At 40.6% G+C, this 24800-nt stretch overlaps 1 protein-coding gene across 2 annotated transcripts in view; it reads right to left on the minus strand.

The window, feature by feature from the left end:
• opn7b (opsin 7, group member b) overlaps positions 1–24800 on the minus strand; it is a 51298-nt gene that overhangs the window by 17982 nt on the left and 8516 nt on the right. The window contains exons 2-5 of one of the 2 annotated variants that reach the window (XM_060936707.1): positions 7415–7514; positions 7062–7146; positions 5334–5369; positions 5090–5252 (exon numbers count right to left, since the gene is read on the minus strand). In XM_060936707.1, coding sequence (XP_060792690.1) covers positions 5090–5252; positions 5334–5369; positions 7062–7146; positions 7415–7474 — 344 coding nt within the window. In that variant the 5' untranslated portion in view covers positions 7475–7514. Of the gene's footprint in view, positions 1–5089; positions 5370–7061; positions 7147–7414; positions 7515–24800 lie in introns of both variants that reach the window. The other variant, XM_060936706.1, reaches the window with a different exon arrangement.

Consider the following 24800-nt stretch of genomic DNA (forward strand, 5'->3'; position numbering starts at 1 on the left):
GTTTTCACGACCGGATTTTGAACTGCCAGCGGAATACCCAGACGTGTATAATGACCTCATTAACTTTCCCTCGCTGTTCAGTGGTGAAGCACTGTGTGCTTATAAATCTCTGCACAGTTATCTTTACAGAAATTCAGGATTTGTCAGCAACTCAGATGTGGCATCTTGTAAACAAGAATCCTCATTGGATGGGTAAGTCACTTAAGTTTTTTTTTTTTGTAAGTCACTTAAGTATTGAGTATAGCACTGACCAGCCGATTATAGAATAGAATAAGGTAATTCCAGCTGTAATTCCAAATCGTCCGTCTTGTTTACATGGATCTGGCGTTGGAGAGGTAGAGGCTTGGCAGTGGAGATTTGAGTGGCTGTTTTCTGAGCTTAGTCAACAGGCCGTCTCTGCAGCCTCGCTTTTGCTTCCTCTCCCGACGCCGCCTCCTTCGCTTTGCTTCCAATAACAATCCACGGAGACCCCGCTGGTCTCGCTATCTCGTCCAGAATGTTGTGCATGCGATGGAAATCGCTACAAACCGTCATTTTCTGCTGGAAACCAATGTCCAGTAAGTCCATACGGTTGTAGTGGATATTGAAGTCCGGTACAGACGAACAACACGCAAAAATACACACAAAAAACATAAAAAACGTGCACAGGTAGGGAGAGCTTGTAGCCGCAGCCGTTGTAGTAGAATTGTATATAGTAGGGTTTTCCAGAAGAAAAGGTAGAAGTAAAAGCAGAAATAGAAGGCGGAATATGGCGTTTGACCTACAAGATGGCGTCTGTCACAATCTGGATCGGCTGTGACGTCACATGCAAGTGCTCCATAGGCTGAGGTCTATCCTGTTTTGGAAGTTTTTTTTTAAGCTATCTGCTATCCTTATCGAACAGTTAGGCTGTAGCCACTGGCTGCACCATCTGCTCTAGTTTAATTTGATGCCTATTTTGTCAGTATAGCTTAAAAATTCAGGATATGGCAGCCTTGACAGTGAATGATTTTAAATCGCAGATGACCGTGACTCACGGTAATAGCGCTTCTCACGGCAATAACGCGATTTACACCACAGCATTGGAGTGAGGGGCAGGATCTGTCCCTGACGGGACAAATTAAAATTACCCAAAAAACGGGATGTCCCGCCCAATACGGGACGGTTGGCAACCCTACTTTCTGCCCTGATTTAAGAGTAAAAAAGAACTAGACTGCATTTCCGCAGAGAAAATGCAAAGTGAGCTGTTCTGCTACAGCTCAGCAAGCAATCATGCTAAAAGCTAGCATGCCAACATGCTAACAACTAGCATGCTAACAGTTAACGTACTAGCATGCTAAAAGCTAGCATGCTAACATGTTAATGCTAACATGCTAATAGATAACATGCTAACAGCTAGCATTCTAACATGCTAATGATTTAACATGCTATTTGTTAAAATTCTAACACTTTAAGGCTAATATGCTGACAGCTATCATGCTAACAGCTAACAGGCTAACATGCTAATGGCTAGTATGTTAACTTTTAGCATGCTAACATGCTGAGGGTGACATGCTAACAGCAAACATGCTCAGGTGAACTCGCTAACAGCAAACATGCGAACTCTGCATGCTACCATGCTAATCCTAACATGTTAATAGCTCTCATGATAACATGCTAATGGTGAACATGCTAACAACTCACGAGCTAACAGCAGGTATGATATCGTAATGGGTAACATGCTAACAGCTAGCATGGTAACACGTGAATGCTTATATGCTAATTGCTATCGTGTGTGCGTGTAAGTATTCCTAATAAAGTGGTCATTGAGTTGAAGTTGATTTGCTGTCAAAGTCTCAGATGAGCAGATCCTTGCCAAATGCATCATCACCTACGGGGGAAGGGAGGAACGACTCCGTCAAGCTTCCAGTGATTAGCGGCAAAATGGAGAAAAAACGGATGGATGAAAGGCGAGAGAAAGGCGAGTGCGGGTCAGAACCGATATCATGTGTGTGATGGTGATTTGGCCTGAGGTGCCGTATGAAGTTTGGTGGATGTGTGGTGAAGTGTTACTGAGCAAAACTCCATTCATTTGAATGGGGCCAAAAATCAATGGAAGCCTATGGAGGTAAAAAGAGATGTGTGAAAACCAAGGAAAAGATGAGTGCAGGTCTCAGATGAGGGGATGGATCTGTGCGGGGACTTGGCCTGAGGCATCAAGTGAAGTTTCTTGAAGTTTGGTCACTTGGTTAAAAAAATTGATGGAGAGTGAAAGTTTTTCTCCTGAAACACCATTCATTTTCAATGGGGCCAAAAATCAATGCAAGCCTATGGAGGAAAAAGGGATGAGCAAAAAGAAAGGAAAAATGAGTGCGGGTCAGAACCGATTGCATGTATGTGTCGGGGGAGTTGGCCTGAAGTATCACATGAGGTTTGGTGCATCTGCAATGGAGTGTGTCCGAGTAGGACGATTCGATTCATGAGCCCTATTCATTCTCTATGGGAAAAAACCAAAAGAAAAATGACAAGAACAAGAGAACGGGCGCGTTGATCCAAAAGCTGTATACAAGCACACTACACCACTCCGGGCCAGACGTCTCAGAGTTGGAACGGTGTCTATCTCGAACGCCCTAGGAGGAGTAGTGGATCCAAAAAAACGTGTTGGAATAAGGCAGAATAAGTAAACTTAATGTGACCGATTGGGCTACACCCCTCAATCTGAGTCATGATTATTCCAGGTTTGTGGTTGGCGGAGCCACAAGCAAGGGGAGTACTGGCGCGACTTTTATTCTGATAAAAAGTCAGTATTGAGTGGCGTAGGATGCTCTCATTCCGCTGTGGCATTGTAGCCAGTGCACCTGTGTGGTGGCTGGCGTGAAGTCTCCCATTTCAGCTGGGAGTAGTGTTGCCAGGGGTTCTTTGCCTTCAGTGTTCTTTTTGGTCCAGTCGAGGTTTATGATCGAGGTCTGGGCAAGCCTTAGCGGTGGCTTGAACGACACCGGAACCAGCTGAAGCGAGCGGTCTGATCGTTTCGGTCTCGTCAATCAGTGAGCCTGTTTTCATTTAGCATTGTTCGGTATCTGCGGTGGAATCGTACACTCGCCGCGGCTTCCCACACCGTCGGCAAGTTGCTGTTCCGTTGCCATCTTGTGTTGGTCCACATCCGTTTGGGGCAGCCATTCCATCTCTGTGTTGGCTATTCTGTCTAGTCCCCTGTCTATGAGTTGATGTTTATTGTTTTCACAATTAACGCGGGCTATGTTCACGATTATGTATTTGTGTTTTTGTGTGATTTAATTTACTTACGTCTTGTCTGTGTTTTGATTTATTTTCTGTTGTCTGGTGATTAGTGGCTGGGGTTGTGTAGTGCCTCTGGTGTTGCATGCACCAGCTAATTGCTCGAGTGTCTGTGAGGTGTGTGTGTGTGTGTGAGTGTGCGGGTTAGTACCGTATATTAGTAGTGAGTGGTTGTATGCAGGGCGGCACGGTGGTGTAGTGGTTAGTGCTGTCGCCTCACAGCAAGAAGGTCCTGGGTTCGAGCCCTGTGGCCGGCGAGGGCCTTTCTGTGCGGAGTTTGCATGTTCTCCCCGTGTCCGCGTGGGTTTCCTCCAGGTGCTCCGGTTTCCCCCACAGTCCAAAGACATGCAGGTTAGGTTAACTGGTGACTCTAAATTGAGCGTAGGTGTGAATGTGAGTGTGAATGGTTGTCTGTGTCTATGTGTCAGCCCTGTGATGACCTGGCGACTTGTCCAGGGTGTACCCCGCCTTTTGCCTGTAGTCAGCTGAGATAGGCTCCAGCTTGCCTGCGACCCTGTAGAACAGGATAAAGCGGCTACAGATAATGAGATGACATGAGATGGTTGTATGCAGGTGTGGCAACCAGGGCGGCTGCACTCCTTCCTCTGCTGGTCCTGTATGTCCATGTCAACTCTTTGCTAGCTCTCTGCTGCATAGGATAAGTATTTCGTTTTCCCTTGGTTTGGAGATTTGGTAGCCAACATTGTTGACTATTACCCTGTGCTCAATCTCTCTTCTCTTTCTTTGGGCAGGTACTGGGAGCTCTGTCCAGAGCAGCCGGTCTCCAGGTGGTGGAAGTCCTTCACATTTCCTTTGCTGCGTGCACAGTTGGTGATTTTTATATTCTCTTGCAGTGTTTATTTGCTTACTTTGTGTTTATTCTTTCACGTGTGGTGTTTTCAGGGTCTCTGCTGTCCCCTTCCTCCGTGCTGCCTGTGGTAAGCCCCGACTCTGACCCTAGCTTGTTATTCTTCTTACCCCTTTCTAATAGCAATATAACAGCAGAGAGCAGCCTTGTCCCCAGTGTGCCATGTGCGTATGTCGCCTGGCCCCCTCTGTTCCCATTCCCCCCCCTTTGTTGAATGGGCCATATGCGCTCTGGAGTGTTATGGTGATGCCCCTGTATGGCACAGCCTCATAAATGTTTGTTTGATGTCCTTGTGATGTGTTTATTGTATCGTATTGGTTGTTAATTTGGATTCCCATGGTGGCTCAGGGTCTGTCCAAGTTGACCTGATAGCCTGGTTCTTCGTTCCAGCCCATCTGCATATTTGGCACATTGTGCCTGTTGTCAATTTCGCGAACTGTGAATAGTGTTTTAATTATTGCATAACTTGTGATTTTAATAAATATGATTGTGAACATATCTCTGGCCTAGGAGTGTCTTTCGAACCTATGTCCTGTTTTTGTAATACATTGGTGTGATATTGAGGTTCCTAGGGGCCTTCTCCCACCCTAGGTGGTGTAGTCGGTCAAATACCAAATTTCTAAACTTACGTGCCACTGTTACATTAAGAAGAACAATAGTGTGCTTGCCTTCGGCACACTAATAAATTTCAGGCTGTTAATGAGACTCGCAAGTGCACAAGCCAGTGTATACTTAGTGCTGATCCCAGACCTGGATAGATTGGGGAGGTTTACGTCAGGAGGGGCATCTGGTGTAAAAACCTATGCCAAATCAAATATGTGGATCATAAATTGGGAAGGATGATCCACTGTGGTGATCCCTAATGGGAGGAGCTGAAAGAAGAATATGAAGGAGGAGAAAAAGAGACTCGCAAATGCAGAATGTCAGCAGATTCTCTGAGAAGTGTCTACAGGAGACAAATATTACCTGTGAGAGAAAGCAGAGGAAATAGCAAAGGGGAAGAGAGAGATGGTCATGCCCAGGTCACTGATAGACAGATTGACGATGAAAAACTCAGCCGGTTTGAGAGATGACTTCTTCTGATAGGCCACCAAGAGCAAGACAGCATTCCCCATCAGAGAGAATGCACCTGACACAGGAAAGAAAGAAAGAAAGAACCAAACATCCAAATAATCCACACAATATATGAATAAATAATAAAGAAACATACAACCCAAATTCCAGTAAAGTTGGGACGCTGTGTAAACTGTAAATAAAAACAGAATGCGATTTGCAAATCAGTGAAACCCTATATTTCATTGAAAATAGTACAAAGACAGCATATCAAATGTTGAAACTCAGAATTTTTTTGTAAAATATATGCTCATTTTGAATTCGGTGTCAGCAACACGTTTCAAAAAAGTTGGGACAGGGGCGTGTTTACCGCTGTGCTGCATCACCTCTACTTTTAACAACACTCTGTAAACATTTGGGAACTGAGGAGACCAATTGCTGTAGTTTTGAAAGAGAAATGTTCTCTCATTCTGTTTTTCTTTTTCTTTTTGTATTGTTATTAGGACCCCCTTGAAAATGAGATGCCACATCTCAAGGGGTTATCCTCAAATAAATAAATAAATAAAAATAAATAAATTCTTCCCTGATATACAATTTCAGTTGCTGAACAGTTCGGGGTCTCACATCTTTGTTGTATTTTGTGCTTCATAACGTGCCAAATGTTTTAAATGGGAGACAGGTCTGGACTGCAGCAGGCCAGTTTAGCACCTGGACTCTCTTACTAAAGAGCCATGCAGTTTTAATATGTGCAGAAGGCAGTTTTGTCTTGCTGAAAGAAGGAAGGACTTCCCTGAAAAAGATTTTGTCTGGATGGCAGCATGTTGCTCTGAAACGTGTTTATATCATTCAGCATTAATGATGCCTTCCCAGATGTACAAGCTACCCATGTCATGCGCACTAACGCCCCCTCATACCATCACAGATGCTGAATGCTTTTGAGCTGTGCACTGATAACAAGCCGGATGGTCCCTCTCCTCTTTAGCCTGGAGGATGTGGTGGCCATGATTTCTAAAAAGAATTTCTACTTTTGATTCGTCAGACCTCGGGACAGTTTTCCACCTCGCCTCAGTCCATCGTAAAAGAACTCGGGCCCAGAGAAGGGCGTGGTTTCTGGATATTGTTTATATCTGGTGTTATCTTGCATTTGTGGATGCAGTAATGAAGTGTTTTCACAGACGATGGTTTTCTGAAGTGTTCCTGAGCCCATACAGTGATTTCCACTACAGACACGTGTCTGCTTTTAATGCAGTGTCTCCTGAGGGCCTGAAGATCACAGGCATCCAGTGTCAGTTTTCAGCCTTGTTTCTTGCATACAGAGATTTCTCCAGATTCCCTGAATCTTTTAATAATATTATGGACCACAGATGATGTGATCCACAAATTCTTTGCAGTTTTACAATGAGGAATGTTACTCTTAAATTGTTGCAATATTTGCCCACGCAGTCTTTCACAGAGCGGTGAACCCCGCCCCAGCTTTACTTCTGAGAGACTCCGCCTCTCTAGGATGCTCTTTTTATACCCAATCATGTTAATGACCTGTTGACAATTAACCTAATTAGTTTTTTTTTCTTTTTCAGTCTTTTGTTGCCCCGTCCCAACTTTTCTGAACCATGTTGCTGGCACTAAATTCAAAATGAGCAAATATTTTTCAAAAAACAATAAAATTGTTCAGTTTCAACATTTGATATGCTGTCTTTGTACTATTTTCAATGAAATATAGAGGTTCACTGATTTGCAAATCTTCACATTCTGCTTTTATTTTTGTTTTATTCAGCATCCCAACTTTTGGGAAACAGTGTGGTTAATAAAAATGTGAAATATGATTAAATAATAAATAAATGTGTGTGTGTGTGTGTGTGTGTGTGTGTGTGTGTGTGTGTGTTACCAAAGATGGTGAGGATCATCCCCAAAAGAAAGTCATGCTCTTTAGATATCTTTGAAATAATGGAAGTTTCAGAGGCATTTCCCATCTACACAGAGAGAGAGAGAGAGAGAGAGAGAGAGAGCTGTGCTCTGTCAGTTGTCTTGATTCTTATAATTGTATACATTTATGGTAAATTTGAGAAGCTAAATTTCAGTTGTAATCTAAATTTTAGTGCTCATTTCATTTCTCATCTGTAGCTGTCTTTCTTCATAATGGTTTACTAATCCTCAAGAAAAGAAACAGAATCTTTTCATACAGTGATGGTTTACTGGTCTTTATTTAGCTAAAGATAAAAGAAAGCTCCACCTTTAAACCTTTTCTGTGTGATTGCGTCTCCTCCAGCTGTGATTATTGGATCCCGAGGTTTCCCACATGCCACCGGCGGAGAGTGTGATTACTCAGGAACCTGATACGCTTGGGTTCAAAAAAGTATCATTATTAAATCAGTAACATCTGTAGCAATGTAGCATTTATAAAACCACACCACATAATCCTGACTTAAAAAAGCATGATCCTGAGAATAAACATCTGGGCTTAAGTTAATCATCTATATGATTTTTACAATAATCTAAAAACCTTTTGTTATGTTTCTTCCCTGAAAGATTTAATAATCGCTCCTGACACCAAGGAGGCAAATAAAAACACATGACCTGCTATTAACGTCACTGCGAACAGTGAGAAGCGTGGTGGTGGTAGTATCTCAGTTTTCGGCTGATTTATTTGCCTCAGGATTTGAACAGCTTGTAATCAACACATGACGGAGCTATGAAATCAAGTTTCTGGGAAGAAATTGTACTAGAGAACGTCAAGCTGGTTTTCAATCAAATTAATAATATTGATGGATTTTTTTGGAGGATGCTACATTTGATCAAATGATATCATATTTATAGTTTCGGATTATTATAATGAAAAGCATGGATGCCGGTGTGATGCAGTAAAATCTCTCCATCCCTTCTTCTACAGGGACGGAGGAGTGGAGAGAAAATGTAAGAGGATTTTTAAATTATTATTTCACCATCATAAACATGCCCCAGGCTGTAAAACTACATCAAACACTCACTGAATCCTCACAATACATCAAAGGAAATCATCAGAAATATGGAGCGCAACTTCAATGGGTGACATCGATTCTGCACATCACATGAGCAACGTTTTAAAATATTTCATTAATGTGGCTGTATTCTCATGAGTTGCTCTTTCAACATAAGAGTGAATATATAATAATGAGCTAGAGTTAATGTTAAAGTTTAAAAAGTAGGGTTAGAAGTTAAAGTTAGGGTTGGTAGTAAAAGTTAGAATTTATAAATTAGGGTTAGTGTTTAAAATTTGGGTAAGAAGTTGAAGTTATAAATTAGGGTTAGAAGTTATGAATTAGGTTAAATAGTTAAAGTTAGGTTTAGAAGTTAAAGTTAGTGTTGGTAGTTAAAGTTACAGTTAGAAGTTAAAGTTAGGTTTAAAAGTTAGTTAGGGTAACTAAAATTATAAGTTATAAACTAGGGTTAGTATTTAAAGTTAAGTTTAAAAGTTAGCATTAGTAATTAAAGTTATGTTATAAATTAGGATTAGTAGTTAAAGTTAGGGTTCATAGTTAAAGTTAGAAGTTAGAAATTAATGTTAGTAGTTAAAGTTAGGTTTAGAAGTTAAAGTTAGAAGTTAGAAATTAGTGTTAGATATAATAAATTAGGTTTAACAGATAAAGTTAGGGTTAGTAGTTAAAGTTAAGTTTAGAAGTTAAAGTTAGAAGTTAGAAATTAGAGTTAGAAGTAATAAATTAGGTTTAATAGTTATAGGTTTAGAAATTAAAATTAGGGTTAGTAGTTAAAGTAAGAAGTTAGAAATTAGGGTTAGAAATAATAAATTAGGTTTAATGGATAAATTTAAGGTTAGTAGTTAAAGTTAGGGTTCATAGTTAGTTAGAAGTTAGAAATTAATGTTAGTAGTTAAAGTTAGGTTTAGAAGTTAAAATTAAAAGCTACAAATTTGGGTTAGAAGTAATAAATTAGGTTTAATTGATAAAGTAAGGTTTAGAAGTTAAAGTGAGGGTTAGTACTTAAAGTTAGATGTTAGAAATTAATGTTAATAGTTAAAGTTAAGTTTAGAAGTGAAAGTTAGGAATTAGGGTTAGAAATAAAAAAAATAGGTTTAATAGATAAAGTGAGGGTTAATAGTTAAAGTTAGGGTTTGTAGTTAAACTTAGATGTTAGAAATTAATGTTAGTCAAAGTTAGGTTTAGAAGTTAAAAGTTAGAAATTATGGTTAGAAGTAATAAATTAGGATTAATAGATAAAGTTAGGGTTAGTAGTTAAAGTTAGAAATTAATGTTAGTAGTTAAAGCTAGGTTTAGAAGTTAAAGTTAGAAATGATAAATTAGGGTTCAATTTAATTCAATTTTATTTTGTATGGTGCTTTTAACAATGGAATTGAAAGCAGTTTTGCAGGAATATATAAATTCTGGAAATAAAGTTTGAATCTATAAATTTATCCCTGATGAACAAACAAGAGGCCACAGTGGCAAAGAAAAACTCCCTGAGACGACAAGAGGAAGAAACCTTGAGAGGAACCAGACTCAAACGGGAACCCATCCTCACCTGGGTGACACCGGATTGTAAATAATCTCCCTTCTGTAACTGTATAATATACAATCAAAAAGTGCAATTATGTAGGAAGGAACTTGTGAGCTTATGAGTAACTTATAAACATGACCCTCAGCATTATTTCTGTATTCAATATAGTTTTAACATGAAGTCTATTTTTTTAAGTTATCAGAACCCTAATTAAGTTTAGGTGTTAGAAATCAGTGAGCTGTATTGTGAAAACACATGGCACATATCATGCCATCACAACACGTCACATGACTTTTTGAAACCTGAGAGAGTATCTGATCTTTATTACCCAATCATGACCCAGTCACATGACCTTGATCTCAGTCACGTATTAGACATGTACTGTAGCACCACTGAGAACATAAATGGAGAACTGATCACTGACCCGAGGAACTGATGCATTTCAGAGAGATATTTGGTTTCATTCTCTATATCAGAGGAAAATGGCACTTTTTTTTTTAGTTAAATTCACACTCGCCACGTAACAGCATGCGGGTTTTTATGTCTTTTTTGTGTCCATAACATCAGTGAGCTCTGGACAATTTCACTGGAACAAAACCAGCGACTCTCAAGTGCCCAAACTATAAAAGTTCATGAGATAGTAGTGTTTAGCCTCAGGTGTGATATCCTCTCATGGTCATGAGCTGCGGCTGGCACAACTGCTCCAACACACTCTCTTAGCATAACTAATTAATAAATAAAAAACAAAACAAGAACCTTATTCAGCTGAGAGATCTTTAGCTGAGCTGAATTTTTAAAGACAGTGGTAGTGTGTGTGTGTGTGTGTGTGTGTGTGTGTGTGTGTGTGTGTGTGTGTGTGTGACCAAAAGATGGTTCAATCTGCACACAAAGAGACACAGAAACCATTAATGTTGACATTTTAAAACATCGTGGGAGCAGATGAAGGTCATGCCCATACTGGGGACTGAAATTAAATGAAATCTTCAAGAACAAACAGAAATCAAACAACAAGATTACAGGAGGAGGAAGTGCAAAGGGGCGGAGCTCTAGGAATCTTGACTTTACTTACCGGTAGGCCCTGGTCACACTACAGCTCGCAATGGGTTTAATTTGCGAATGCTTGGTGATGAAAAATTGGTCGCATCGCCACCAATCATGCGATGCATGGTGAATGTTCTCCAAGCTTCGCGAGTTGTGTTTTGGTGTGTCTCCTCCTTGTGAGTGGCTAAAAACACTGCGAAAAATTTCAATGCATGCATTGTTTTGTTGGCAAACTAAGCAGCAAATACTTGCAGACAGGTTTGGGAATACTTCCTGAAGCTCGGAGAACCCTCGCCAAGTCTCTTGAGATGGATTTGTCTCGAATTTATATCCCCAGTGTTCGCGACGGCCTCGGCGACACAGCAGCGAGGTATGACCTAACCTTCGCTAAGACTTAAAAAGTGCATTTACATTCAGTGATCCTTTGCTGAGGTTCGTAATTGATTGGGTGAAGGGTTCATGAATATTCAACAAATGTTGACACATTTGTGATCATCGCTGATTGGTTGGCGTTGATGTCACACATTGTTGAATTCTATTGAGCAAGGTATCCGTGATCATTCTCTTGCCAGACACCGAAACCCTCTAGCATGCCTGCAAGGAAAAATGCCACGTCTCCTCAAAAGAACATCGTCAATGTCATGCCTTTGTGCGCTCAAGCCTGGTGCGGCTCAAGCAGCCATGCTCATTCTCGAGGACAGAGTGTGTTGTGCGCGCTCTTGGGACCCAGTCATTATGGTAAACACCTGATCCTGATTTGAGCACAATCAGCACACGCATATAAGGATGCTGTTTTCACAAAGGCTTTGCAAAGTATTCTGTCAGGTATGCGGTGGTAGATGGAAGAGTGTTTATTAGCAGATGTGATATTTACAAAAACAAAATGTGAGGCAGGGCGGCATGGTGGTGTAGTGGTTAGCGCTGTTGCCTCACAGCAAGAAGGTCCGGGTTCGAGCCCCGTGGCCGGCGAGGGCCTTTCTGTGCGGAGTTTGCATGTTCTCCCCGTGTCCGCATGGGTTTCCTCCGGGTGCTCCGGTTTCCCCCACAGTCCAAAGACATGCAGGTTAGGTTAACTGGTGACTCTAAATTGACCGTAGGTGTGAATGTGAGTGTGAATGGTTGTCTGTGTCTATGTGTCAGCCCTGTGATGACCTGGCGACTTGTCCAGGGTGTACCCCGCCTTTCACCCGTAGTCAGCTGGGATAGGCTCCAGCTTGCCTGCGACCCTGTAGAACAGGATAAAGCGGCTACAGATAATGAGATGAGATGAAAACGTGAGGCAAGGTCAGAGTAACAAAACACAAGCAAAAGCAAAACAGAAAGCAGAGTCATAAACATGGTTAGAAACAAATGTGACCATGGTGATGACAATACTTCGCAAAGTCTCTGTGAAAACAGCATCCTTATATGTGTGTGCTGATTGCACTCAAATCAGTATCAGGTGTTTCCCATAATGACTGGGTCCCAAGAGTGTGCGCAACATGCTCCGAGAGCGAGCACGGCCGCTTGAGCTGCGCCAGAAAGGTGTGACAGTCACCTTTTGTTCACCTGTTGTGCGACCACAACTTTTAGCTCACCTGTACCTCACCATGCATCGCCACCAAAACACCTCATTTTCGTCAATAACCCATCGCAAAGCATCACGAGCTGGAGTGTTACCGTAGCTTTAAACAGCAAAAAGTGCTATGTTATCGCAGCTACAAACAGCACTTTGTTCCCTCACCAGCTCATCATCTCTTTATTCTCTCTCTTGCACTTAATAAGAGAAAATAAACACTCAGCTTAGAAACCGCAAAGAAGTGTTACAGCTTTACCTCTGAGTGTTAGAGCGTGCTGACACTAGAGACTCCTTCCATTAAGATTACGTAAATAAATTTCTCCTTCCAGAGAACTTCACCATGTCAGTGATTTCACACATTTTTAATGTTTATATGAATTGTCCACCGTACAAGTCCCTGTGAATGAGCTCTTACAATGATAACTGTTATAGAAAATTAGCTCATTGAAGCTAAACTGAGCTAACCAGTGCTAAAAGGCTTAGTGCTTTGACCTCCAGTTCACATAATGATCTGTTTATTTGTGTCTCTGATCACGTGCAATTTTATTTAACATTGATGGAAGGAAGGAGTCTCCAGTGTGAGTGCTTTGTAACAGTCAGATGGAAAGCTGTAACTTTATGTTTTCTAACAGAGGACACCTTGTGAATAATAATCACCCTCATTGAAAGGCTTGGCTCTGATTCATGGCCTCCAATGACACAGTGTAATTTAATCAAAATGTGCATCTTTAATCACGCAGCGCTTCCCCAAGACGACCTTTAGCATTATAAACGCCAAACTGATTCAGCTTTCAGAAAATGGTCCTGACTGACCGTGCCATCTTTGCTTCATACTTCCAAATATTAATGTCATTAGTCCCAATAAACACTGTGCAAAGTTTCAGCCTTATATCTTTCTTTGTTTTTGAGATATCCTTGAATTGCAAGTGACGTCAAAGCAAAATAGAAACCCGGATGTCGGCCATGTTGGTGGAGATACAAATGCGGGGTCAGGCAACATTCCATACAAAACATAGTCACGCGTGTGCAGCTCTCTTTGTTTTTTTCATTGCTTTAAGTGTTATTTTAGCTCTGCCATATCTTTGTGCTGTATATGGTTGTGGTCACAGCAGTACTCGTGACCGTGCCACGTTCCGATTTTTTTAGAATTCTGTCCGTGATTCGGAAAGAGGGCGAGGAAACTCTGAGGCTTAGTACGGAGAGGAGACGAGGGGATCAGGACACTTCGTCCAATTGTTAAAACATTTCGTCCAAAGCCTTTTTCATATGCACTCTCAATTATTTTATATTTCAGGTATTCCAGTGTTTGCAAACGAAGCCTCCGTGAGAGCGCTGCTCCGTGCCTAAAGATTTAACATGAGCCAGCCGGCTTTAAAAATTAATAACTCGGCCAACGGAGCTTGCAGTGAAGCCAACTTTTATAGCCACCTCCCTCTAAGCCTCTCCCTTCGAAAGAGCACAATCTCAGGTTGGTAGGACCACGCTTCTGCTTGGGATTCGCAAACGAAGCCCCTGTGAGAGCGCTGCTCGGCGCCTAAAGATTTAATATGATCCAGCTGGAAACATAGACATGCAAGCGAGCAGCCTGAAATGACAAGGGAGTTAAACTCATCCCAGTGGCATGGGCCGACGTGGTTACCCCCCTTGGTACACTCTTTAGTATCGAAGCGCAAGTACTTTGGCATGCTTTACAAAATGTTTTGCTTTGGTCAAATTCCATTAAGAATTCCTCCTTTTATCGAACAAATACCTGAAATATAAAATAATTGATAGTGCATATGAAAAAGGCATTGGACGAAATGACCTGTATTCGTACTCGATGGTCAGTAGAAGCATCTTATCTTCATAAAAGTCTGATTTTTTAAAATAATATCAGTCAAAACCACACATATCTATCTTCTCTTTGTATCGAATCATCGCTTGAGCATTCAAATTGTGGGAATACTGAGAAAATTCAGTACTGTTTACACACACGCTTTCAGCGGCCGCCATCCTGGCTGCTTTGTATATCCACCATCATGGCGGACGCTCATGACGTAGCACGTTTTGATCGAGTCATCTATAGGGGCGTGAATAAGTGGGCATGGCTTGAATTTTATCGCAAAAACGAGTTCTATCGAAAAAGTCTGACGCTCCATCAGCCTTAACTTTTGAACTATTTAAGCTAGATGCATGAAATCTTCAGGAATTGTTCTTAGACGTCAGATATCTTTAAATACTGCAACTGAAGAGCCACAGCTGCATCTTTACCACTTTATGTATTGTTGAAATTTGTAAAATAAATTTTTCATTTGTGCTTTTGGAGCATTTGTGGCCTTCTGTATCTCCACATTTACGTTAATGTCAGAGCTTTCAAATTCTGGTATTTATTTCTCATATTGTAGTCCTGTTTTGTTAACTAAATATCTGTCTAAACAAAATCACACTTTCTGAGTTATAATAATAATAATAATAATAATAATAATAATAATAATAATAATTTTGTGCCTATATTTCAAATGCTTATAGCTCATGTATGACACAGTCGACCATAAAAAGAATGATACCCCTGGAAAGAGCAGGTCTTAATTAATGTCTAATTATTCAATTTAATTCAAACTTTATTTTCTTATACCCAATTCATGGTCACAAAATCTGGCCTTGCAGAGCAGACTAACTGATCAGCAGTTTGTTGATATCAGCCACTAAATCTGTCTGGCAAATAGAAGCACAAATCATAGAAATATATGTGCTCAACCCAACTACAGTGCGAAATCATTCCGTTATAACTTTCCCCAGTTCGCCTAATGTGTGCGTGAGTTTTTCCCCCTCGTGACAGCGCGATGCAGCCCAGCCTCAGTGCACTTCAATGGCATTTGGGAGCTCTGCACTTTTCAATATCAAAATGCAAGACGATTATTGGACAAATACTGCGAAAACGCCCGCCCACGGACTCCGAGCCTCACAGTGGGAGGGACATGGCAGTTTCCGCGAGGAGACTGGTGATTGGTGAAAGCGGCCGGATATTTTCTTTGATTGACAGCTCGTTTCAAATATAGACAGGCAGCAGTGAATTTCAGTTCAGTCCCATGCGGATTCGCAAGTGCTGTGGTGTATTGTAAGAGATCAGCTTACATTTCGATTTCATTCATTACATACGGTTTCTACCAGCTTTTTTAGTTTGTATATATTTTCATTGTAAATAAAGTGTAAATATAGTGTTGTCAAGTTTGCTATCTTAGTTCCATAAATGTCGTTTATTTGAGTGACTGAACTTGAACTTGAGGGGGCTAGTCAGCTAGCAAGAAAGCTGCGCACGGATGCCGAGCATTGCTGATTTAATTTTGGCGAAGCCATTTGCCAGTCTTCCTTTCGAGGAAAAAATTAAAATTAAAGAGCAGGGTAGACCAACGCCTCAAATTGACTTGGTGAAAAAGGTAGGGAATAATACTCGTTCCTTTCAGCTCTCCTGGTACGAGAAAGTGAATTGGCTAACAGCAAGTGACCCACATCAACAACAGTAAATAGGCTACTTTAGTAATATGTCATGGATGGACCAAAAATATAGAATCTATTTAAAATGTTTATGCTGAGTATATTATATTGGAATATATATTTCTCTGGATATGAATTAAACACAGCTACAATTTGGAAAACATTTTTAAACAAAAACACAGCCGAGAACATTTCACACTACAGACCTGGATTAAAAGTGAAGGGTTATCAAAATTGTCAATAAAACATTTCTCAGTCAAAATAAGTAAAATATAGGGAAAGTGTCATTGAATGAAATGTGTGGCCCCCAGCTCTATGTTTGGCTCCCCAAGGTCAGTGCTTGTGCCTATTCCAGAACACTCTGCTGTTACTGCTGAGGTTCCTGACAAAGAGCTGCTTTCAATAATGATCAATTTTTAAACAACATGCCACAATTTTAAAATATAAAATGTTTTATTAAAACAGATCACACCGCACTCACGATGAAAAGGTGCAAAACAAAACCAAAAGTGTTGAAACAAGAAAAAATGTCTGCACACTTAGATCCTTATTTAATTGCCAAGCTTTCGGTCAAAGACCTTCCTCAGGGCACTGAGGAAGATCTTTGACCGAAAGCTTGGCAATTAAATAAGGATCTAAGTGTGCAGACATTTTTTCTTGTTTCAAAATATAAAATGTTAAAATATACCCCCCCAACACCACCATCATGTATATTGGACAGTAGGCTAATGGGCCAAAAGAACCTGTTATTTCACAGTTTGTGACCCTGCCAACAATCAGCCAGATCAGAGGCAAGAGTATGGGCAAAATTGATGTGTTTTTTCTTTTAAAATCTGGAAATATCGTAACCAACCAGCCTCCCCTGTTTGAAAGACTACCAGCCGCCACTGCTGTATACTGTGAGTAGAGAAAAACAAAATGGTGGAGCGTGTTGCAGAACCAACCGAGGACGAAATAAAAACTCTATTCAAAAACCAAACCCCAAAAATTATCAAGTATTTAAAAGAAACAGAAATAGCTAAAAGAATATATTTTTTTGCTTGTTTGCTTGTTTTCCCCAGTATCGCTTGTTCCACACTCCAGCCCAGTGGGTGGCAGTAATGCACCTTTAAGTTGGTTTGTCAACCGCCAAAAAAACCCTGAAGAAGAAGAAGAAACCCCCCAATACAATTTTTAAAAAAAATATGGAATGAAAGTATTTGATGGTAAGAACGTATCTTTTTTAAAATTATTTTTCAAGAATTATTATCACATTTTTCACAAATTGCTCCTGTCATTTCGCTGGTTTGTTTACATTCTAAGCGGAAATGATTTTGTCGGACGTTTTGCATAAAGTTCTTATTTTTTGAATTTGCAAAAAATTAAAATGCTCTGTTTCTCAAACTCCAGTGAATGTGGATAGAATAAAACAGTTATTCCACTCAATCTGGTCATACACAGATTATAGCTATCAGCTCATGTACGACTCGATTTCGTGGAATAACTGTTAAATAAACGTAACAATAATCAATTTCCATCTGATGTGGAAAAGCAGATTAACGTATTGTTCAAATTCTTCAAGTCGACACTTTTTCCTTTAGGTTTTGCTGACACTATAATTTGTGTAAATTTAAGACCTGGGTATAATAGAATAAAGATAAATGAATATTTAGATATTAAATGCATATTAGTTGTCTGATACAGTTTTCTGACTGTATTAGAAGAAATGTGCCTCTATTTTACATTTCTGTCTGGAGTATGAAAATGTAAAATAGAGGCACATTTCTTCTAAGGCATCAAATCAAAGTCCTTCCCACGCCACGCTAATCCCCGTTTCCATAGCCCTCAGCCTCTCGCCTATTACATAGCTAGAGTTACAGTGGGGGGGGGCAGGTCCTCTGGTAACCGCAAGAGTTTGATTCCCCACTCGCATCTGCATTGCAGTGTGCCTTGCCAGACGGCAGTAGGTACCATTTTTATGATGGTCTTTGGTACGACCCGACCACGAGTAGAACTCATGATCTCCCGATCGAGAGGCGGACACGCTAACCACTAGGCCAACTTGCAGTTATGGCTTCAGTATAGCATGGCTCAAATATTGTGGCTTCAGTGAATTACTTTGTGGTTTCAATATACTGTATGATCTCATGGCCCCACTGGATTGTTTTGGAGCTTCAATATATTATTACCTCTGACACCTTTGGTGGAGGAGATTACCGGTATGTTTTCTCATCCGTTTCTTTGTTAGTTAGTTAGTTTGTCTTTTCCCAACACATCTCAAAAAGTAGTGAACGGATTTGGATGAAATTTGGTGGACAGCTTTAGTATTATCCTAGGTTCAAATGATTTGATTCTGATGTTGATAATATGTGGCTTGGTGAAGGTATGGACTCTCCCAAGCGCCCTTCTAGTCTCAGTACGGCTTCAGTATATTTTCTCATGGCTCAAATGTATTCTGTTGTGGCCTTGATGAATTACTTTGTGGTTTCAAAGTATTGTATTATCTCAAGGTGACTTCTGTATATTATCTTGATAGGAATAAGATGGAGACAAAAACTATGAGGCAATACACACACACACTTTATTGACCTTGGAGAGGGTCGGGAATTTTCAGTGTCAGTCAGACGTAAGAGCATATTGGCGTTTAATGTTCTCATGAATAATTAATGAGTGCATTGGTGACACTTGCTCATTCGTCAGAGGTGAATAAACAGGAAGAGTCCAGGATTAGTCAGGATTTTCCCGTCATATTAAACACCTGCTTCGTCAGCTGAAGACACTTCATTTACCTTTAACAACATGCAAAGAGAAGATCAGCTATTTTTACTCATCTGGTTTAATCTAATCTACTTCCAAACAAATAGTTTACAATGACAAACGCACAAAATGTAAATTAATAGCCATGAAGTTTCACATGAAGACACTGATTTATTATGATTCGTGTGTGTGTGTGTGTGTGTGTGTGTGTGTGTGTGTGTGTGTGTGTGTGTGTGTGTGTGTGTAAAAAGATGTGTTACTGTGCTCTACAGAGGGCCGCAATCTTTAACATGAGTAAAATGACACATGAATTAATTTTGCCTGTTGAACTTAATGAATATGCAATTCGGCCGGTTCTAGAAAGAAAATCACTAAACAAGACACTGGACATGTAAATAGATTCATTTTGCATCCGTAATATAATTTACTGCAGTGTGTGTGTGTAAATATATTGTATGTATATATTATACTATGGTTTTCCACCAGTTGAAGACAAAGTTATATCATTCACTGGGTTTTAAGACGGAGAACGTGTATCAAGCTATTTCAAAATGATTAAAATATTTGCGGACAGTATTACGATATTAGATATACGCCACACATTCACACTTCACAGCGACATTTAAATAGAAAACATGATGATCATAAGTACATTATAAATAAAACGCACGCTTTGTATTTTGAGCAGAATCTCACAAACTTTAATCAGCGTTATCCTGGACGTGTCGGTCAGCGTGGCAGGGTTTCGTTTCAGATTGACTCTTCTGGGAGTCTCTTGGGCCATCCTTAAAAAAAAATCCGTTTCCTGTCCACCGGGTGAGCAAAAAAATTTTCAGTCGGGAGGGAGGGATTTTTTTTTTTATATATGGATGGATAAGAAATCGCAATGCTGTGTTTGCTTTTTCTTTCAGTACTTTTTTATTACAAAAGCAGACACATTTAATAAAATGACAGTTTAATCAACTGAAACTTGTACAAAAACTTTGTTAGCATTTTAAATGCTGACTGCAACATTTGCAAAACTTTTACAAAGGTACTTAAAATGTCCGACACACGGACTTTTTGTAGTTCTAAATCGACGGTTAGGCCGAGTTCGGATGAAATTACACTATTAAAATGATCACTGAATGATTTGTTTTTCTGAATCTTTACTATTTTGTTGTTCGCTAGAATACCATTTTGCGATTTCACACTTAAGCAAAATTTAAAACTCCGGATCTCCTTCCTTCGTGGTGGCTGCCATTTTTTGTGCCGCACGGCGCATGCGCAGAGCTGATTCGACAGGGCTTTCCACAAGCGCCGGCCACACAATTAAGTCCAGCCGGCTACTTTAATGACTATTATTTTTGTAGCCCACAGGCTCTGAATATTAATTTTTGATTTTAATAAAATTAAATGTTTATCTAACGGACTGACAACAATGTCAAACTGAACCGCACTCATTTAAGTTGTGATTCGCGCTGTTTGTACCGATAATAACCACAAATTCCCCGCCGACTTCGTTGATCAAGGGAGAGTAACTCATCCGCGGCCCCGACATGCGGTGTGTGCGCGCACTCGGCGGAGGCAGTAGTGTGTCGGGGCCGTCGGAGGCGACATCGGAGGGAACAGAAGCAGAGATTACGCTTATTTTGTCTCCGGTAAACCAGTCTTCTCTCGTTCAATTACGTGCTGGCATCAAAAGACACCGTTGGTTGTAAATGAACCCAAACTGAGTGGTTGGAGTGTATTTTCATACACAAATGGAGAAATGTTGGCTGAGTGTGTAATTGTGTCGCCCCACTGCAGACCGTTGTCGTTGTTAATTCATAGCATGCTCAGCTGCGTGAATGTGTCATGCACCGAAAATAAGAGATTTACAAGCTAGGAACGCCTCATGATGCAATACGCAAGAAAAGAAAGAAGATTTACTGCCATTTTACTTTGTATTTGAGTAAAGTGAATAAATAAATGGTCTGTGGAAAATACATTTAATCCTGGGAACTGCGTGCACAGGAGTTTATTTTGTGTTTACTCCCCCCGGCAGCTACTTATTTGTCATAGCTGGCTAGTATGAGCCTTAGTGGAAAGCCCTGGGAATGCGGAAATGTCAAGTTTGATTTTAGATTTACGAACCCGAAAAAAATGTCGAAAAACCGGCGTTAAAAAAAAAATTCAACCGTACAAACGGCACTCACCCGGCTGGTGGACCGGAAACAGAACATTTTTTAATAATGGCCTTAGGGCTGTGAGTCCAGAGGTCGACTCACTATCTACTGACCCATCCCACGTGATGTCACGACAAATGCGGCTGCCATTTTGGACATGAACTACCAGTAGTCTACCACAGCCAACAACGAGGAACGATGGCGAAGCATCGAAAGGAATATAGCCATCAAAGAAAGTTTTTACTTTCAGCAAGACTTCCATCATGCCATTATATTGTTGTGCACCTGGATGTAGTAACCATCAACACACAAGGCAAGATTTATCATTTTATCGGATCCTGTTAAAATGAGTGTAAGGTTTTAACAGTCATCCAAATGACTGAACGTAACATTGCTACAGTAACATATTAGCTACTATGTTGTTGACATTAGCTAGTGCTAACAGCTAGCTGCTAGTACACTGCTACAACACAGACACCGACCCTAATAATACAGTTCTTGGTCATTGCCTGGTAACAGCAAATTTATAACGGGCCATGTCTCAACAGACTAAGAAGTTATTTCAATGACATTTAATAACATTTTGTTTATCCTGAGGACCGAAAGTAAATGAAAATGTGAACAAACCTTAGCTGTAATCAGATGGCGACCACCGGCTCCAGGGACGACCCGCTGATGTAGGCATGTTACCCAGCCTGACACAAAATATTTGTAGGCATCCAAACTCTTATACGCTTTCAGATCAATACCTGTGTATGGCGATGGGTTTTTAACGACATAGGTATACAGATCATGTGGGCCGAAGTCAGGTAAAGACGAGGGCTTCGTGTACTTCCATACGTCAGTGAACAATCCTGGTGGAAGCAGGTAAACGTCGTTCTCTAAGCCTGCTAACCTCAATTTTTGCAAATCCCTCTCCCTCTGCTCGCCCTGTAAATGCCCTACGTCGCTGGATAGTGAAGGTGTTTTCTGCATCTCGCTCCTTTTTCTTTTATGTTTTTCGTTTGTCGTCTTCCTCGCATTCAAACTGATTCGAACCGAAGTCCACTACATGTCCAAAATGGCGGTCGCGTTTATGAAGGTCACGTGAGTGGGAAGGGTCAATAGATCAGGAAAGTTCCTGGTATTCAGAGTCGGTTTACGCGGCTGCTGAAATGGAGTTTCTGAGCTCCACATTCAGATCATTAAGATCACTTATGTGTAATTCACGACTCGAGGTTCCCAGAATTTTCTGGGTTTTTGAGCAGCAACACTTTCAAACATGACGCTTTTAAACCCGAAAAACTTCATGGATTGAAAATTTGTCCAGGAGAAACAAACAGCGTCGTTGTCCTTTGATGTCAAATGCAATACGATGCAAAATAGAAGCAGGAGACAATTTAAAAATGTATAAGTGAAAACTTAGAAAAACAAAATATACTAAAAATGAAGGAAAAGAGCGTGATGTTTCGGTGCCACTCAGACACCATTATCAAGTAAGTGTTTGTAAGCTAAATCAACATATCAAAATAGATTAGCATAAACACTATAGGACGGTACACGGGATTGGACCTAAAGACATTAATCAGAACTTTGTTGTCTTGAGAAAGTGTCAGCGTGAATTCGACTGCTTGTTGTACGAAACGCTCTACATTAGAAAAAGATGTGCAATCGGACGCGTTACAGGCCAAACGTTTTGTTTAGCATTATGCTAATCTATTTTTATATTTTGACATTGACTTAGCTTATGAACACTCGCTTGATAATGGTGCCCGAGTGGCACTGAAACATTGCACTCTTTTCCTTAATTTTTAGTACATTAATTTAAAAATGAAAATTAAAAAGACGAATATAAAGATGTAGAGTATGAATGAGGAGACGACGAGTTGCGAAATAAATCTCACAGGAGTCCAAGTTTACATGAATAGCCCTCACTGGTACATTGCAATGCTGCTATAGACCCTTTTCAGTCACGTGACCTTCGTAAACGCGACCACCATTTTGGACATGTAGCGGACTTCGGCTCGAATTGGTTTGAATGCGAGGAAGGCGACAAATGGAGAACATAAAAGAAAAAGGAGCGAGATGCAGAAAACACCTTCGCTATCCAGCGACGTAGGGCATTTACAGGGCGAGCAGAGGGAGAAATAACAACAGTAACGACACATTAGCAACGCCGTACAGAAATAACGGTTTATGGCACAGACCCTTTCGGTTCTCGCTCATCTAGCTGCTACAATGACTGCTTAGACTGCAACAATAATACCTAACACACATTTAAGTATCCGTCGTAAAGACGTGAAACTCGTCGAGTGACGAGTGTGTTCATTGATCAGCTAACACAATCTAAAAGTAGACATACCATCACACTGCCCTGGCGCTGTGTACAGTTTCCCTTCTATGGTTTGTGCACTCACTAGTTGCCATTACTTTCTCCAACCGTTGTTACAGATTACAGGGAACGGCCTGGATTTAAGAGACAAATACATGTTCCTCTTGTTTTGAACACTTATTTGTAGGCAGTGCTTAATTTGTAAAGTGGGAAGTCCCGGAGCGCAGAGGATGAGCGGCTCCGGTGCGGAAAAAAAGAGGGGGGGAGGGGGGCGCGGCGCTGCGCTTCTGGGCATGTTTTGTAATAACACTGCAAATTAAGTTCATCTGCAGATATTTTGTAGATGTTGTTTCATGAAAGAAATCACCAACAAGACAGATATCAAAATCAGACATTAACACTAAATAAACTTGCATTTTTTAAATTTAATTATTATTATTATTTTTTTTTTGTTACATAGTCAAGAGAGGTGTCGGATCACCGGATCCAGTGTAAATAGCTGCCGGAGCCAACGCCCGAGGTTCCGGAGCGCGCTCCGGCTTGCTCCCCCTCAAATTAAGCGCTGTTTGTAGAACACTGCCTCTGATCTGTCCTACAGTCTACCAACAGCAAAGGAACACAACGCTAGCTAATGTCGTTAGCTAATAGCTACTACAGAAGAACAGAGGTTACAATGGGTTATTTTAGCCTATTTGGTTACACACTCGCCGCCACAGAATGTTAACAGCAATGTAATGCCTTTTCTGGCTAATTTTATTCGTCTTACCTCCAACAAAGTGGTCACTACACAAGCGTTGGTATGCCGCTATCCATCTTCTCCGTCGGTCAGCATCTACCGGGATCCGATAAAATGATAACCCTTGCCTTGTTTGTTGATGGTTACTACATCCAGGTGCACAACAATATAGTGGCATGATGGAAGTCTTGCTGAAAATAAACACTTTCTTTGCTGCCGTTCCTCAATGCTGGCTGTGGTAAACTACTGGTAGTACATGTCCAAAATGGCGGCCGCGTTTGTTGTGACGTCACGTGAAAAGGGTCCATAACGAACACCTTCACGACGAACTTTCGCATATAATGAACTAAGTTCATGTCCCCACCTTTAATGACAATGAGTTGGAGTCTTTAAAAAAACATCACTGAGCCATCCATGCGCTCCTCTTCCCCCAGAGACAAACAATAAGCAAACAAATCCGCAATCGAGTTAAACGATACGTGTTAGCGCCATAAAACAAAGGATTAATGAGCCTCACTTAGGTGTTGATCACGAACAATTATTGAGAACGGAGATAAAAGGATTAATAAAAGGACTAAATGACTGCTGATACCACTAAACACCTGGTTAAAGGAGAACTGAAGGCAATTTTTTTATTATCAAAATTCTATTTCTCATTTTATTAAATATCGGAATGCACGTTTGATCACTATTTTGTCGCTGCTATAGCAAGTTACGAGTGTTTGAAATATGCTCTGTAATATATCAGCCCGTATGTCAAATTAAAGCAACGGCCGTAAACGAGATTCGCTGAGACCTGTGCGAGACATCGTAGGACGGAAGTAAAACATGCGGAAATCAAAGTCACCAACATCTGCCAACGTTGTCAAAAGACGTGCGTGCTCTCTTTCGAACGCTGATGTAATCAAGCCGGAAGTTTTGTTTGTTTTGATAGCAATCAGGAAAGTTTGAAAAAAGTAGGCAGTAATCGTCATTTAAACTCGTTTCTGTGCAATATTTCGTTTCAAAATGGCGGCACTGACACCTGGCTGACACTTCACGTTTCGAAGTCTCGCACAAGTCTCGTGAAGATCGCGCGGATAAGCGACGCCTGCCGTGGACCGAACGAAATAAATTCAACACGGCTAAAAACC

This window comes from Neoarius graeffei, chromosome 13 (assembly GCF_027579695.1).
Source record: "Neoarius graeffei isolate fNeoGra1 chromosome 13, fNeoGra1.pri, whole genome shotgun sequence".
Taxonomy (NCBI): domain Eukaryota; kingdom Metazoa; phylum Chordata; class Actinopteri; order Siluriformes; family Ariidae; genus Neoarius; species Neoarius graeffei.